General features: G+C 42.7%; 1 protein-coding gene across 1 annotated transcript in view; it reads right to left on the reverse strand.

The window, feature by feature from the left end:
* The window catches only part of MAN2A1 (mannosidase alpha class 2A member 1), a 106,472-nt gene extending 97,646 nt beyond the window's left edge, over positions 1-8,826 (reverse strand). Inside the window, exon 1 of the mRNA XM_030236725.2 lies at positions 8,131-8,826. Coding sequence (XP_030092585.1) covers positions 8,131-8,265 — 135 coding nt within the window. The 5' untranslated portion in view covers positions 8,266-8,826. The remainder of the gene's footprint in view (positions 1-8,130) is intronic.
* Positions 8,827-16,449: the final 7,623 nt, after the last annotated feature.

Below are 16,449 nucleotides of genomic sequence, written 5' to 3' on the forward strand. Positions count from 1 at the left end.
CTGAAATGTTGGGTTCTTCATGGCTTTGTAAATACTGAATAGCAAAACTTTAGTAGGTAAACAAATCATAAATGCTAGCAGAACTATCCCCGACTTCACCGCATCAAGTCTTCTCAGAAAAAAGGAACCTTGATCCAAGACTTTGAGAAATGCCTAACTGCACCAAAAATTGGAGATACATGAACTATATCTTAGTACAAGTGAACAACACTAAAGGATGTTCTGTTGACTTACATTGTTTTAACATAAGGACACTAAAAGTAACGAGGATCACTTGGCCTACACAACCAGTTAAAAAGTTTGTAATAACTTTGGTGTAAGTTGCTTTATTTCATTTCTCTCTGTCTTTATATATTGATGAATGTGTAATTTAAGATTTTTTTTCAAAAAGCAGTAAAGCCAATCCTCCTGTTACTTCACAGCATAGGAAGCACTTCTACAAGAAGTGCAAAGTGCCAATAAATCTACCAAAAGTAGCTACAGCTGCTTTGGCAGGAGAATGGCATCACATGAGCAGCACACCTGTTCACCAGCCCTGTGATTACACAGGGTTGGACTTAACCAACAAATTTTCTCATGTGAAGGCAACCCAGATCCAGACAACTTCCTCCCATTTGGAACAAGAAGTGTCCACACCTGTTAGCTGCCCTGAGAAACCTGCCACTATCACCACATGAATCAGCTACATAAACAGCTCCTTATGCTTCAGTCACTCTGAACCCTTCAGCCGTTTTCATGCCCCAAATACTCCAGAGCAGTCTGCTTTCCCACTGCCCTCTGCTTGTCCTTCTCTGTTTGGTCCTGACACCAGTCTGATTTGCAGCAAGGACTCTCCAGAAAGGATCACAGTGACACCCAACACGTGGAGGGAAGCCCAGTAACACAATGAGAGTCCAACATGTTTCATTCTGAGGAAGTAGAGAATGTTCAGTTTCTCCTATCTAAACATTGTACATTGCAGAAAAGACGGTACTTGGAATTTTTATTTCCTGAGTGAATGCACACTCCTTCTCTAAATGCAGACCAAGAGATCACCACCAGTGATCACTTCATCAGGAAAAAGACATCTAGCTCAAATTGAAGAAGGAGTATGACAGGGCCACTGATGAGATCTCATAGAAACAGGAAGGCAGAAAAGAAATCCAGATTAGAGACTTCTGATGTTTTGTCAGCTGGAATTTTGTTCTTTGCATCCAGACTCAGCCCGCAACCACTGAGTGCTGGGTTCAAAACAAGCCAGAACCCATTCCCTTTCTCACCCACATGAAGAAAAAGGAGACCACAACAAAGCTGCCGGGGTCCTGCACAAGAGGCTCTGGTGTACCAGAGAACTGTGGTGAAGAAAGTGGAGCACCACAATGGACAGAGCTCTCCAAAGGATGTGTAATTTGAGGTCATTGCCTATACACATTCCCTACAGTAAACAGTGAGGAAGCAAAGTCTTATTTTCTGGCTGCACTGAATGGCAGTCATCATAACAGTTTTCTGCACCACTCCTGCCAGTGACTATATCTAGGTACATCTCTAGAAATCATGAGCTATCTTTGCCAAAATCTTGATATAAACTCTGATGAGATGCCAGCTTATCAAGATGGTAACAGCAGAAGGCATTCTTTGTTCACTATCAGAGCACTGTACAGTCAACAGAACATACTAAATATGCAATTAAATGTTCACCTCCTGCACAGAAAAAAAAAGCTGGTAAAAGTTAAAAATGTCACCCAATGTACCATCAAAACATAATATTTGAGTACACTGTTTCTGCATGTATTCTCTTTGCAAAGCAGGATACAGAACAAAAAAACAAGCATACAATGTATCAGTTAAAGGACAAATCAAGGTTTGAAGGCTTTGCTGATCCGTGCAGAGAGCTTATGTGCATTTGTGACAATGAAAAGAACATAAGAAACCTTGTTAGTAATTTCCTACCCTTAGAGTACTATTCTAAGTAAGCTCACTTTACAGAGGCACTGGAAATCTTCTGAATTAAATAACTACAAAAGTCTGTTCTCTTGAGAGAATTATAAAGTTCTGATCCAAAGATGCAACAGCCTGACAAAAACATTTTAAGAAGTTGATAGACTTTCACATTTTGCTTTATCACCAGAGGCAACAATAACAAGAATGTTTACTGTACTATTACACTAGACTTATGCTTCATGGCATTTACTGAGACAAATATAAGGCATGCTGTTAGGGACCAGTTTTGACACCATCATCAGAGACCTGAAGGCAAAAAAAAAAGAAATCCAGACATATTCAGTTTTAAGTCAATTAAACTGAAAAACATTCACTACTACTGTTACTGATATATTTTGTGTTCATTTGTTGATGAGAATCTGTTGATTCTCCTCCCTACTACGCTGAAACTTTATTTAAATGTCTAGCAGAAAAAAGTGAAGCACAACTTATCTGCCTTTAAGAGTAGGGAATTTAATAATGGTTATTTTTTATTCAAACAAGTCAAGACTCTACGTGTTAGAAAAAGAAAACCTTAAGTAAGAACAAACTAGAAAACCTCTTTCTGTTTAGTTTATATCATTAAGTTAGGCAATGACTAGGTAGCAGAAGGATGTGCTCAATTATAGTTAAGAGCTACTGTTTTGTAGACTATGTATTCCGTAAAATACATTTTGCTCAACATTTTGCACCAGATTTAAAGACTGTAGTTGAAAGACTGAAAGAAGCTAATAGCTTCTGCTTGACTGCTGCTTAGCCACAACTTTACACAAAATGTGCAAGCAAAAAAAAAAAAAAAAACAAAACAAAACAACAGATACACTCTGTGAACATTAGGAAAACAAAGAATTGTTACTGACCCATAGTTATGTTCACAAAGGCGGCTGCTCCTCCTTCACAAAGTACTAGAAACTCAGCAGAAGTAATCCTAGATTTTCATTATTTGCACTCAAGATCATTTCCATGGCATTCAAAGGCTGTTAGATTGTGAAGTTACTGAGTGTTGTTAATAGGAATTTGTTTGTTTTTAAATAAGTCAGCATGTTTCAAAACCAGAAAAAATTATTCCTTCTGTGGATTTCTTCACTCAACACTCAATCTCCTCTGATGTAAAACTCACACTCATGCTAGTAAAAGTCACTGTGCCCACAGTTTTTCAGTGCTCGGAGAATAAAAAATGAGTACTTCAAAATGATGCACAACCTTAATTACCACTATTCACATTTTAGACAGACAAACATTACCTAAAATACCTGACCAGTCTGCTTCCAACACTTCTTAAAACACAAGTCCTGTTCCTTGCTGTATAACATGAGTCAGAAAGTTCCCAAATGAGCACATGAAAACACACTAGCTACTAAGAACAGGCAGCAACAAAACACACGCATCCATTCTGCATGTGGTTAACTGATTTCAGCTACTTCACTATGGCAAGGCATACCACAAAGCTGCAGCTGGAGAAGCTGTGGAGAGTGTCTCTGTGGGGCATGGCACCTACCAAGCCCACAGCCCAGTGGGGACTCAGGGCTGACTGAAGGCAGAGCTGCCTTCCAGTAGGGGAAGGGTTGCTTTGGCAGAACCCTGGAGAACCCTCACCACACAGATGAGAGATCTCTGTTATTTCTGCCAGGGATTTGGTCCTAATTTCCTGCCACTACTGCTCCATTCTATTGTGATTCCTATTTCGTCCAAGTGGTACTACTATCAAATTATTGGCTAACTCAGATGGAATAATGCCCATACAGGAACAACCACCACTTGTGATATTAATGCTGGAGGCTGGAGTATCTGCTGCGTTGTGTAGATGCCTTGAAAGCATGAATCCAACAAGAAACTTTAGCAGTACAGGAACCAAAAAAGAAAAAATCAACCAACCAAAAAAAAAAAACAACCTAAAAACCCAAGCCAACTACTTATAGAGCAACTGTACTTGATCACTGCTCTTTGATGCAGTGCAATTGGTGAGTTCATAAAAGCAGTTAATACGCAAGATGAGAGTATGCTTCAAATAATGGTGGTCAAAGAGAGAGGCAGGGAAAATACACAGAGGTGGAAAGGAGATCTTATTCAAATAACAGTTGTTTATAAAACAGAAAATGGTAAGCATGGTAGTTGCTGTATGTTTCTGCTTTACCTTTTAATAAAGTTCAAATTAAAAAATAAAGACAAAATGAACATTCTTTGGTGCTGGTCCATTTACTTTCCAGAATCATTGCAGTCTTGACTTTCAAAAGAGTATTTCCAGAAACAACATTTAACACAGTGCAGAGATATTGTCCCATAAAAGCTAAACCAAGCCATGTGAAAAAATGGTTAGAGGAGAAAGCTCAATTTCAAAGCATTACCTGTTAGGTAGTGACAGAGGATGCTTCAATGTCGTGCTGTTGCCCCCCTGCTTAGCCCCCTTAAAATTCACTAAAAATTAACTTTCATCAGAAGACTACATATAGAGCATATATTCTGATGCAAGACACTATTAAAAACAAAACCCACTTCTCTTTTTTTTAGTTGGACTTTCAGTGTGTGCCATGCATGCTTAAGTGAGGCCCTTATTTTGATCTAGAATCAAAATAAACAGTCCACAAGCCATTACACTATTTTTATTCTTCTATACGAGTCCAAAATCCAGAATAGATTAATATGGGTTTATCAGTATTTGTTATTCATCTCTATACAATAACACAAGTTCTGTAAGGTAAGCTGCTTATGAATGTCTTCTCAGACTTGATTTAAATGTAGCTTTCACTTAGCAATTATCAGTTTAGCCCACACATCACTCATACATGACACTTGCTGCACAGGCAATGTCATAGGACTAAACACTACTTTGAGACTTCCTCAACTCTGCAGTCACACAAGTTTTCCAAGAGAATATTGTATTATTGCTAACAAAAACAATGCACTCAGCTCTTTTTCCACTATATTAAATTAGAATAATTTTACACAATAATCTGTACGGACAACTGCTACAGTAACAACCTAAAAATGCACCTAAGGCCCTCCCTGCACCTTGAGCTAGTCTCTGCACAATGTTGTAACATGGTTCCTAGCCTTGAGACAGGACACTAGGGCTCATCATATCCTGATATGCGTCCTGAGACACGAGCATCCCATGGCTACCAACAGGCTCAGGTAAAGATTGTGGTATGGTCATCACCAGAATAATATACACCTGAAAAAGAGCCAGAATCCACAAAGATACCTGCAGGAATTACAGAGGAGAGGCCAGTAAGCTTTGATCTACATTTGTCATAGGTACTTATTTTTCCCAAATTAGCAGTAGCTTCCATTCTATGGCAACACAGAGATCTTCTGCTATTATACTTTAAATGCACCACCAATGATGACAAGGATATAAATTACTTCAGCTAAAGTTCTCTTACAGTTGCCTTGATGCCTCAAAAACCCAGAGTGAAACTGACTACTGATGTCAGCTTTTGCAACACTAACACCAAAAAGACACAAAGTCACTGCTGTGTCACAAGCCTGACCACGGGTTCTGTTTTGTTCCGCAGGAAACAGCATTTAAATACTTGGTAAAAGAGAACATAAAGCCAGCTGTCTATGGATATTTATCCATCTTGGAAGCTCTTGCCCACAAATTATTTCTGCAAGACATTTTTGTTTGTGTCCTGAACTCTCAAATAAGTAAGCAAGTTCTGTGAGGACACTTTCTTGACCCCATTGGCCTGCACTGAGAAGCCTAAAGGAAGACTGAGTCTGATGCACGCTACCTTGAGACCACACAAAGAGAAGGCACCTTGCTTCGGAAAAAATATGGTAATGAAAATGGAGCAGCAGTTCTAATAACTTATTTTACTACTGGCACTAGTAACCATGACACTTCAGGTGAATACAGCTCAACAGACACTACCAGCTGAAAAATCCCATCTCTTTTTCTGGTAGAATTCAACAAAATACCTATATAGCAAATGCTTATAAGCTAAACAAGGGACTGCTTCTAGAAGTACCCACTTCTCTGGGCTAATTGTAAGCCACGTAGGTCAGAAGGAACAAACTAATCAATGTGCAACTTCCGGGACTTGAAAGGTGACGTGTGCTGTTACCAGAGCTGCAGAGAAACAGCAAAGCACATTGCCAAATCAGAGAGGTATGAAGTGAAACAAGCCAACAACGTCTGAAAGAAAAAAAAAAATCTTAATTCCTTTTTCCAAGCCAATAAATTCTGATCTTTGTCATTGGAAAAGAAAATACATTCTTAAATGGACAGTCTGCTGCCATGGTTTTTTTTCAACCAAAAACAGCCTGAAGGTTTGACATCTGTGACTAGTTTCACTTAGTACTTTGAGCTCTGGCAACACTGCACTGACACAAACAACTTTTTGTAAGCTGACGTAGTAATCCTAAAGTGTTTCTTTCATATATTGCTAGAGGCTTCTATTCCACTCTTTATCTTTTGCATTTATTTCAAACTGATATTATAAAACTCTGAAAGTATTTGCTAGGTGTCAGAGGTTTCACAGTTGTAACAAAGTGAAACATTTGAATTTCATCTGTAACTTCCTCAAAAGAAAAAAAACAGTAAGAAATGAAAAGGTAGCTGTTTTACCCAAAGGAAGGACCAGTGAAAGGCAGAAGTTTTTCCAGTGAGAACTAGAAGCTTCAAAGAAATCTAGGCATGGAAAAGACAAAAAGAGTAAACACTGACAGACTGTTCTAGAAGACCGAGGGGAGGGAGGAGGATGAAAGGAGAAATGCTGGTCTCTAGCTGACTATACCACCTAGAAGGAATAGGCCTGAAAACAGATCAAGGTACTATGCCCATGGTCACAAGAGGAAAGACCATGTTACACCTCTGATCAGGATTAAACTGTAGGACAGGAACAGACAACTGCAAGACACTGGCAATGGAAGACAAAACACATCTAATAAATCTTTCTTGTTCACTCAAGTATTTCAACCCAAAATCTAACACTAAAAATAAAAAAACAAAACCCATGGATGAGCTTTCCTATTTTATACTTTAATACATACCTGTATTAAACTCAGCTGGGTGCATAATGATACATTAAGTGACTTCCTCACATAAGATACTGCCCATATCCCCAAAGCAGCATTTGTACTTAGCTGTTACAAGAGTGGCATGTGGCATTACCCTCCTGCTGGAGTTACACATTGAACAGACATAGCTGCTGTAGCCAGCCTTGTCTTGCTCCACTTCTCTTCCTCTTGTTCTCTTCCTTCCTGCAAAAACTGAAGGCTGACCCCTGAACTGTAACTTGAAGAAATAAAGACAGAACAAATCTGCTCACTTTCTTTACATTTATGTCGAGGTTTTTGTCTTTACTATTAAAAAATTATATCAATTATTACTTTTGCATTGAATGAAACAAGAGTGGTTCTAACAGAGAGATAATTGTTACTTTTTAACTAAGTTTTTAGAGTTCTTTTATTCACTTGAAGTCTCACTCCAGTATTGAAATATACTTTCCTTCGGTTTGTTTCCAATAAAAATAAGTACCGTGCAAGCATAAATAGGTTATAACTTTGTATTCTATATTGTGGGGTTTTGCTGGGTTTTTTGTCTGTAAGAACACACAGCTGTGTATAGCCAGCAGTATTGTGTCGTTCTGCATGGCAAACCACGTCCTATCTGAAATTCACGTTTCTTCTCACGGGCAAACATTCCTTATTAGAACACAGCCACGACACACAGCTTTTAAACTTCTCTGCCACGCAGCGAACACAGGAAAGGGAAGAACTGAAGTACTGGGTCGCTTAACCACGAGGAGCAGTCGGGTCAGCCAGCTACAGCTCCGAAGCACGGCTCAGCGGAAAGGAAAGCAGCCACCAAGTCAGCGTTTCCCTAAATCTACCTGTTGTTGACAGTCGGGGCTGAGGTCCCGACCTGTCAGCTCTCCCCGTCCTGCCCGGGCACGCCCCGCACCCCGCTCCGCCACCCGCGAAGCAGCCGCAGCCGCGGCGCGGCCCCGTCCCGTCCGGTCCCGACGGGCGAGCCCCGCCAGACCCCGCTCCCGCCGCAGCCCCGCGCCGGGAAAAGCGCCGCCCGCAGGCGGCCCCTTCGGCCCCGGCCCCGCTCGGCCCCGCAGCCGCCGCGCCTCGGCGCTCCGGCAGCGGCACGTCCAGGGGACGGTACGGCCGCCCTCCCTTCACCTCCACCCGCAGCGCCCCGGCCGCCGCCCCGCTCACCTTGGGGAAGGTGCCCTCCCGCCGGGGGCTCTTCGGGTGGTCGAAGTGGCCGCGGTCCAGCATCAGGTAAAGGGAGAAGATCACCACGCAAAAGACCGCGCTACCGAACACCGTGAACTGCCGGCTCAGCTTCATCTCCGCGGCTGCCGGGCCGGCGCCGCCGCGCTGCTCCCGCCGCGGCCGGCGTACCCAGGCCCCTTTCGCCGCCCCGCGATCGGAGACGAAAGTTCTCCCTCCGCGGCGGGGACCGCAGGCGCTGCCGTCCCCGGAGCGGGGCGGCCCAAATCCTTTTCCGGAGAAGTGCGAGAAGTTGCCCCCCGCCCGCCTCGCCGGGACCGAGAGCCGTGTCGAGATCCCGCCGGCGAGACCGAGAGGAGAGCCGAGAGTTTCCGGGAGCGGCTCGAGTTCGCGGGCAGGAGAGCGCCCAGCGGGGAAGTGGCGGCAGCAGCACCGCCGGGCCAACCAAGCGGCGCTGCTCCCCGCTCCCTTCCTCCTTCTCCTTCTCCTCCGGCCGCCTCAGCAGCCGCTCCGCTCTCCCTCGTTGCCCGCACGCGACGCCGGAGTCTGGCACCTCCTTCCCCGGCCGGAGCGCTGCTGCTGCTGCCGCCGCCGGAGCTCCTGGGGCCGCAGCGCACAAGCTCCGCGCCGAGAGAGCCCCCGCCCGTCCGCCGCCGCTGCCAGCCCCGCCGCCGCCGCCGGAGCGTCGCGTCACGGGCGCGGCTCCGCCCCCGCCGGCCGCACCGCCCCGGCGTTCGAGACCCGGGGCGAGCTCGCGGCCGTCGCCCCCCCGCCCCTCCGCTCTGCTCGAGCAGGGGCAGCCCAGCTGCCCGCCCCCGGCTCGGCGCGGCGGGAGCTGCCCCGCGGCCGCTCGGAGGCGCCGCGCACCGATGTCCCCGCTGCTACCGCCGCCGCCCCGTTGGCGGTCGGTGTGTGGCAGCCTCCGCCGTGGAAGCGAGCGGGGTGGAAGAGGAAGCGAGAGCAAAGGAGGGAGGACAGCCTGGGGACTCCGCCGTTCTGCCCGCGCCTCGCGGCGGCTGGGGACTGGAGGAGAGGGCGTGTGGGGCGTGGGGAGACCTCCGGTTCCGAACGACTCCGGCATCCGCGGTGTTCGGCAGAGCCCCCGTCCTCTCTTCTGTGGGATCCCTGTTGCCAGCTAGCACAGTCAGGCACGTTTGTGAGCCGCTGCCAAGTTCCTGCTTGGGTCAAGCTTTTCTTGGTATGAAGAAGTAGAATGTTCCGCGGTACTTTCACGCAAAGTAGCGCATTTTCCTACAGGAAGGGGTTACAGCTGAAATGTCTGGTTCATGGAAGGCCCTTCAGGTTGTGCCCTTTGTTTGGTAGCTTCTAGCTCCTATTTTTGACAGATATAATCTGCTCGGTCTGAAAACGTGCATCCCTGGTATCTGCTTCTGCCCAATATTTTGAGGAACTACTTAAGATGTATTGGCTGGCATGGAGAATTAGGCACATCGTAGGAACATGCTTGTGCTTCTTTATAAATGACTGGCTACCATTCTACCATTCTGTGTGCTTCTTTATAAATGACTGTCATTGAGACATACACCTATACCTTAAAGTCAGGATGTATGTGTTAGTGCCACTATTTTCTTTAGCCAATAATATCATCCCCTTTCCTACCCTGCCTGTACCCAATAGTTAAAACTGTAATACTACACAAAAATTTGGCCAATAATTTGTGGAACTTTGCTGGAGTCAAGAAGCTTGTATCGTTGCTTGTAGGTTTTCCCATGTTTGGAGCTTTTTCTAATATCTTAGAGAACATACTTCAAAGTTTGATTATTCACGATTTTTGATTTGTCCCACTAGACAAAAAGTCAAAGTGTCTTATTCCATCTTTGAAGAGCAGTAAACACTGCTGCAGTCACTAGGTTATGTGCTACTGTAGCTGCTGAGGGGATGGGAACCTCAGTCCATCCATCACTTGCTATTTTGATGCCAGGGCCTACAAGAGATTTTCAGGGCCTAGAGAGGGATGGCAGGTCAGTAAGAAAGCTCCTGAAGGGCAGCACAAAGGAATTCCAGCCACTTTGGCCTGTCAGTCTGCTTGTAGAGAGCCCCCTGGGGATAGATGAGGAGCCAACCAAAGGCTTATAGGTCAGGATTAAAGGGAGGGCAGGGGCAGGTGGTATTACAAAGGGGTTCTGCAACAGGCTGCCTTACCAGGAGGACCAAGGAGATGAGTCCCTCCACAGACAGAGAGGAGGGGCTGCTCATGTTTACAAGCCCTGGTCCTCACAGGGGACTTCAACCAGCCCAACATCTGTTGGAGGAGCAACACAGCAGAGGACAGGCAATCCAGGAGGTTCATGGAATGCTTAGGTAAATACTTCCTTCTCCAAGTCATAGAGCAGCCAGTGAGGAGAGGTGCTATGGACCTTATTCTCACCAACAAGGAGAGGGCTGGTGGGGAATGTGAAGCTCACGGGCTGCAGTGACCATGAAATGGTGGAGTCCAAGATGCTTTGGGCAATGAGGAGGGAGCACAGCAAGTTCACCACCATGGACTTCAGGATAGCTGACTTGGTCTGTTCAGGAGTCTGCTTTACCATGGGATAAAGCCCTGGAGAGGGGCACAGGGAAGCTGGTTAATAGCCAGGGACTACCTCTTCCAAGCAATGCATCCCAACAAAAAGGAAGTCAGGCAAACCCAGAGGAGACCTGCATGGATGAACAAGGGGTTTCTGGAAACTCAAATACTAAAAGGAAGCCTATAGAGGGTGGAAGTAAAGCCAGGTATTCTGGGAGAAATAAGGAGAACTAGTCTGAGTGTCCAGGGGTCAGCTAGGGAAGATAAAGCCCTGGTAGTATTAAACTTAGCCAGGGACAAAAGGGCAAAGATAAAAGCTTCTATAGATATATCAGTGGTGAAAGAAAGAATAGGAAAAATGTGGGGACTCTCCAGAAGAATACAGGAGATTACCTGGGACATGGAGAAAGCTGAGGCACTTAATGACTTTTTTGCCTCAGTCTTTATTGGCAAGTGACTCCCGCTTCCCTGCCCAAGTCAGAGAAGGCAAAGGCGGGGATATGTAAAATGAAGAACCACGCACTGTAGGAGAAGATGAGATTCAAGAAAATACAAGGAAACTGAAGGTGCACAATTCTATGGGTTCTGATGAATTGCATCTACCAGTCCTGAGGATACTGGTGGAGAAAGAGGCTAAGCCACTGTATTTGAGAAGTCTTGATGGTCAGGAGGACTTCCCATGACTGGAAAAGGGGAAATATCAATCTCATTTTTAAAAGGACAAATTAGGAAGACTCAGGGAACTACAGGCCAGTGAGTCACCTTGGCACCCAGGAACATCACAGAGCAGACCCTTCTCAAAACTCTGATAAGGCACGTAGAAAATAAGGACATGACTGACAGCCAACATATCTCCAATTAGAGCAGCTCTGGGAAGAAGGACTTGGGATGAGAAGCTTGTCGTAACCCAGCAATGGAAGCTTGCTGCCCAGAAGCCAAATATATCCTGGCTACATTAAAAGAGTAGCCAGCAGGTCTAGGGAGGTGATTCTTCCCCATGAGACCTCACCTGGAGCATTCAGTGCTGGGACACCCAGCATAAGGACACGGACCTCCTGCAGCTGTCAAGGGACAGCCACGAAGGTGGTCAGGGGGCCGGAGCACCTCTTCTCTGAGACAGCTGGGGCTGATCTGCCTGAAGAAGAGAAGACTCCACGGAGACCTTATAGCATCTTCCACTTCCTAAAGTGGGGCTACAAGAGAGCTAGAGAGGGACTTTTCACAAGGTCATGTTAAGACAGGACAAGGGGGCTTATCTTTAGTCTGAGAGAGTGTACCACATAGTTGTCCGGTGGCTAAGAGCGCAAATGTCATATCCACAGGCCTTTTGAAGTCTCCCAAAGAGGCAATTCCACCTCTTCCCTGGGCAGCCTGTTCCAATGCCTGACTGCCCTTTCAGGGAAGAAATTAACCTTTATATATAATGTAAACACTCTGGCACAATTGAGGCTGCTTTTTGTTTTCCTGTCACTTGCCAGGGAGAAGACACTAGCCACCATCTGGCCACAACCTCCTTACAGGGAGTGGGAAAGGGTGACAAGGTTCCCCCCGAGCCTCCTTTTCTCCAGGCTGAACAGCTCCAGATGCCTCAGCTGCTCCCTATCAGACTTGTGCTTCAGACCCTTCATCAGTTCCATTGCTCTTCCTGTCCTAGTTTGCTTTTTTCACCAATGCTAAGTATATGTATTCTTAGGAATCTGATTTGATGCAAATGGACGTAGGGAGAAAAAATTCTTAGTTTCATTTTCTTAAGGAATTTAGCTTGCCTGAGCATACACTCCTTTTTTGTTTTCTGCTTCAGTAGCTTTTCAAGCTCTGGATTCAATAACCTACATTTGACAAAGATGTAATATTAAATGCACTTAATTTTGATGCTTCCTCAATGTCAGATGAATCATTTTTATTGAAATACAAATGAAAAATCAAACAGGAAATGGTTTAGCAGTGCCTCATTGCCTACTATTAGTATCATGCTGCAATACTTGCCAGTCTTTGCATTTATTGAAGGTGTAAGGCTCCAGACTTCAAAAATCAATCCACTTTCCAAGCAGTCAGGTCATTCTTCTCTAAAGTATTAGGAACTAGTGAAGGAAAATAAGACATTGCTTTCACCTACATTGAATTTATTTGCTTGGTTTTTGTATATAACTTCATGTTAAATGCTCATGGCTTAAGAATTAAACTGCATTGACCTAGTGTAGATTTTGAAACATTCTGATGTATATTGATCTTGAAACACTATATGATAGAATGGAGTATCAGGCAATTAGCAAAGCCTCTTGCATTTTCAGAACTGAAGTGCTGCAGAAATTTGATTTTTAGAAGGTGCTTGTACATACATACACACACACATATATATATAGATATATGTATATTTTTTTGCGCTCTAAATGCACCTGGAAGAACTTACTTCCAGGTGCATTTAGAGCGCATTGTTTTAAATGTGTGTTTAGTTCATGTCTTTGTTTAACAATACATCATTTAGAAAGGGAAAAGCGGTGTGGTGCTTCTCTTTTAATCAGAATGCTGAAATTACATGTCTGCAGAAAGTTAACACAGAAGCTGACAATAAATTACTTCTGTTATCCTGATAGTCTAAGTAACTCAATCATTATATTAATCTATTTTAGGTTACACTAAACTGCAAAAGCATAGAATAACACAGTGCAGAATTCATGTCTGTGAAAGTTCACAAATCTCTCTTTCAAACCTATGGAAGTCCTTTCATTTTTCTACAAACAGTGCTAACCATACTTACCAGTCCATTCAGAACTGTATGATCCTTCTCACCAAGGGCTGACACCTTTTTCAAGTTTTTTCATTAACCATATGCCTTACCCCCTGTAAAGGATGTTTTCCTTGAGTGCTGACTTAATTTTTCCTAATGGATGGCCAGCTTTCCCACCAACTGTAAAAAAGCCCTTTGCTGTTGGAGAACTTTGAATTGAGCAGTCCTGCCTAAATCTTGGATGGGTTGAAACACCTGGATTCCATGGGGCAGAGAACTCCAAAAGTGTGTTAATTTACTGAGCATGGTATGGAAAGAAAAAAAAAAACTACCATAAAAGATCTTAGAAGTAAGACGTGACAAGCCACATGTTGTTATGAATAAATGTGTGTTATGAAAACTTCCTGAAGTTAATACAGACTAAATATATGCCATTCTATAACAAGGAATGCTCAAATCAAAATGTTAAATACCGAAGAGCAAAAAAAATTATTGGACAAGGCTGTTCATTCATGATGAATCTCGTCATTATGCTATTTTATCAATGTATTTTTACAAAGTGAAAGAATGCTTTCTTTCTTTCCTGAATACTACTGGATGTGTGGTTTCTATTTGTACATTCAGTCATGTCTTTAACTATTTGGTCATCCCCTAAGAAAATGAGAATAAATATGCAAGAAAAAGAATGAACAATGTATATGCTATGCATATATTTTTTTCTCAAAATAAAAGCTGGTTCAGCACAAAGCAGAGATGAAGTATGGTCAGAGAAGCTCCTGTAAACAGTGCAGCACTGGCTCTAAGAGTAAAGCATAGGCTGAGCCAAGGAAAAAAATTCTGAATATTTTGGGGTGGGGGTTCTTTCAGAGTCATCCAGTTCTTAAGAAATGCAGTCATCATTGCTGTTATGTAATACTAGATTTGCACACCCCCCCCCCCCAAACAGGTATAGTCAGTTTTGTGCACCTCTAAGTTTTAAGTTTCCCAAAAGTATTAAATTCCACTTCTAGAAAGCATAACAGGAGGGAAGTATTTAATTAAAGATAGATAATATAGCATTATCCTGATTATTCTCCAAATTATCCACAACTGGGAAACCTTTCTGGGAACTGCAAATATTTAAATGCAGATATAGTCTAGGGAGAATAAAGCAACAACAAATGGGTGGGTGTAGAGCTCTGTTTAACAACATCAAAGCAAAGAGAATTATCTTGAATATGTCATATAAAGTTAGATAGAAATATCAGTTTAGTTTTCTAATTAACTAATATTAATGAATATTAAAAAGAAAAAAGTAACAAAAATCTTCATCACAGCATCAAACATTAGGCTTTTTAAAAAAGCCAGTTGCAAGTATAAAATTAGTAGTATCTACTTCAGAAAATCTATTTTGTCTTTGTAAGCCTAGTAAGAGAAATAAGTGTCAACCAAACTTAGCTTATGTTTCACTGCGATATATTTTTTTAAAATACAGGCTTGAACATCTGTCTTAGCCTCTAAAGCATAAAAAATTAATCAAGTATCAGTCACCTATATTAATGCAAATATTAAATATATTAGACACATGTTTTGATCTTTTTCAGGATTTACCTTGGGAGTAAAAAAATTCTAATTATTATAGAACGTCATTACTGCTCTTGTACATGATTTCAATCCACAAGTTTGAAACCATGCTCTTGAAGGAAGAAGCCAGACATTTCCACAACTCTCTCTCACATTATGCAGCAATGGCCAAAGCAGCCAGGGTGGTCCAGAACTACATTTGACAGTGAATATTTTACCATGTTTGGAAGTGATGCTGTGGAGTATATGTGAATACATGGAAATGTGCAATTTCATGAACCACCTTAATAGAAAATACCTGTTCATTTCTACAGTAGTCTTAGATCTTTATTGGAAGAGATAATTCACTGTAACTTCAAAGCAAACGTCCCTAAGAATATGGTAGATATTTCTCAAATTTAGTATACAGACTAATTTAAACACAGCATATATACAAACATGCTTTTCCTGGAACAATGTTGACAATAAAGAACAAAATTTACATCTGTCTATTTTTGCTTCCTACCTATTGAAAACAAAGTTTCAAATTGCAGAAAAAAAAGTATGGTGCATTTTCAGATGATATTCTAGTTCTTATTTTTTCCTTTATCTCTTTCCAAATCATCTGAAAGTTATATTGTGAAAAGAATATTGCAAATCAGCTTTACCTTTTGAGAAATACTTTTTTCTCTTTGTCAGTACAGTTGACTGTAGGAAAAAAGCTTATGAAAAATTGTCATTAATGTTTGAGGTCTGTACAAGACAATAAAAAAATTTCTATAGGCAGCCCAACTCTAAAGAAATTATATTATTAGAAGGAAAAGACAAACAAAAATAGGCAAAACTCCCCAAACATCATGGCATATTCCACTAGCTGTATTTCTTCTGACCAATCTAATCCTTCTTGTCTTCCTAAGTTATGCTAGTAATTCTTAAAATGTCTAGCTTTTATGATCACATGTATCTCACAAACATGATAAGGATTAATTCTGACTAAACAACTAACACTATTACAATAAGCAAAGTGATAAACAGCCTATCCCCACCTTCCCCAAGCCCCCCCATAGAAGGGAAGTAATTTCACACCCTGCAGCTGTTGCTCTGGGCTGATTTGGGGTTGAAGGAGACATTGGCAGCCTTAATGCTGCTTAGCTGGCTGAGATTTCAATGGCAACTTTTGCAGTAAATGTGTTCATTTGTGTGAGCACTATAAAGTAGTGAATATTTGAACAGTAATATAGAAAAATAATAAACTGTATCAAAACGAGGATAGTGTAATAAAGTATGAAACATAAAGAATGCCCATTATGGTGTGGAGCGCCCTGCAACTTCTTCCCACCAGGCTGTTTTTGAGTTTAAACTGATTTGTCATATATCCAACTCTGGCAGCAGGGAGATAGATGGCCTGCTAAAGGCTACTGGGCAGCAGTGGCCCTATGCAAGGTCTCTGAAGGGTGCTGATGTGTTACCTTGCAAAGGAACAAAGCCACCAAACCAACAA

Source organism: Serinus canaria, chromosome Z, assembly GCF_022539315.1.
Source record: "Serinus canaria isolate serCan28SL12 chromosome Z, serCan2020, whole genome shotgun sequence".
NCBI classification, from domain to species: domain Eukaryota; kingdom Metazoa; phylum Chordata; class Aves; order Passeriformes; family Fringillidae; genus Serinus; species Serinus canaria.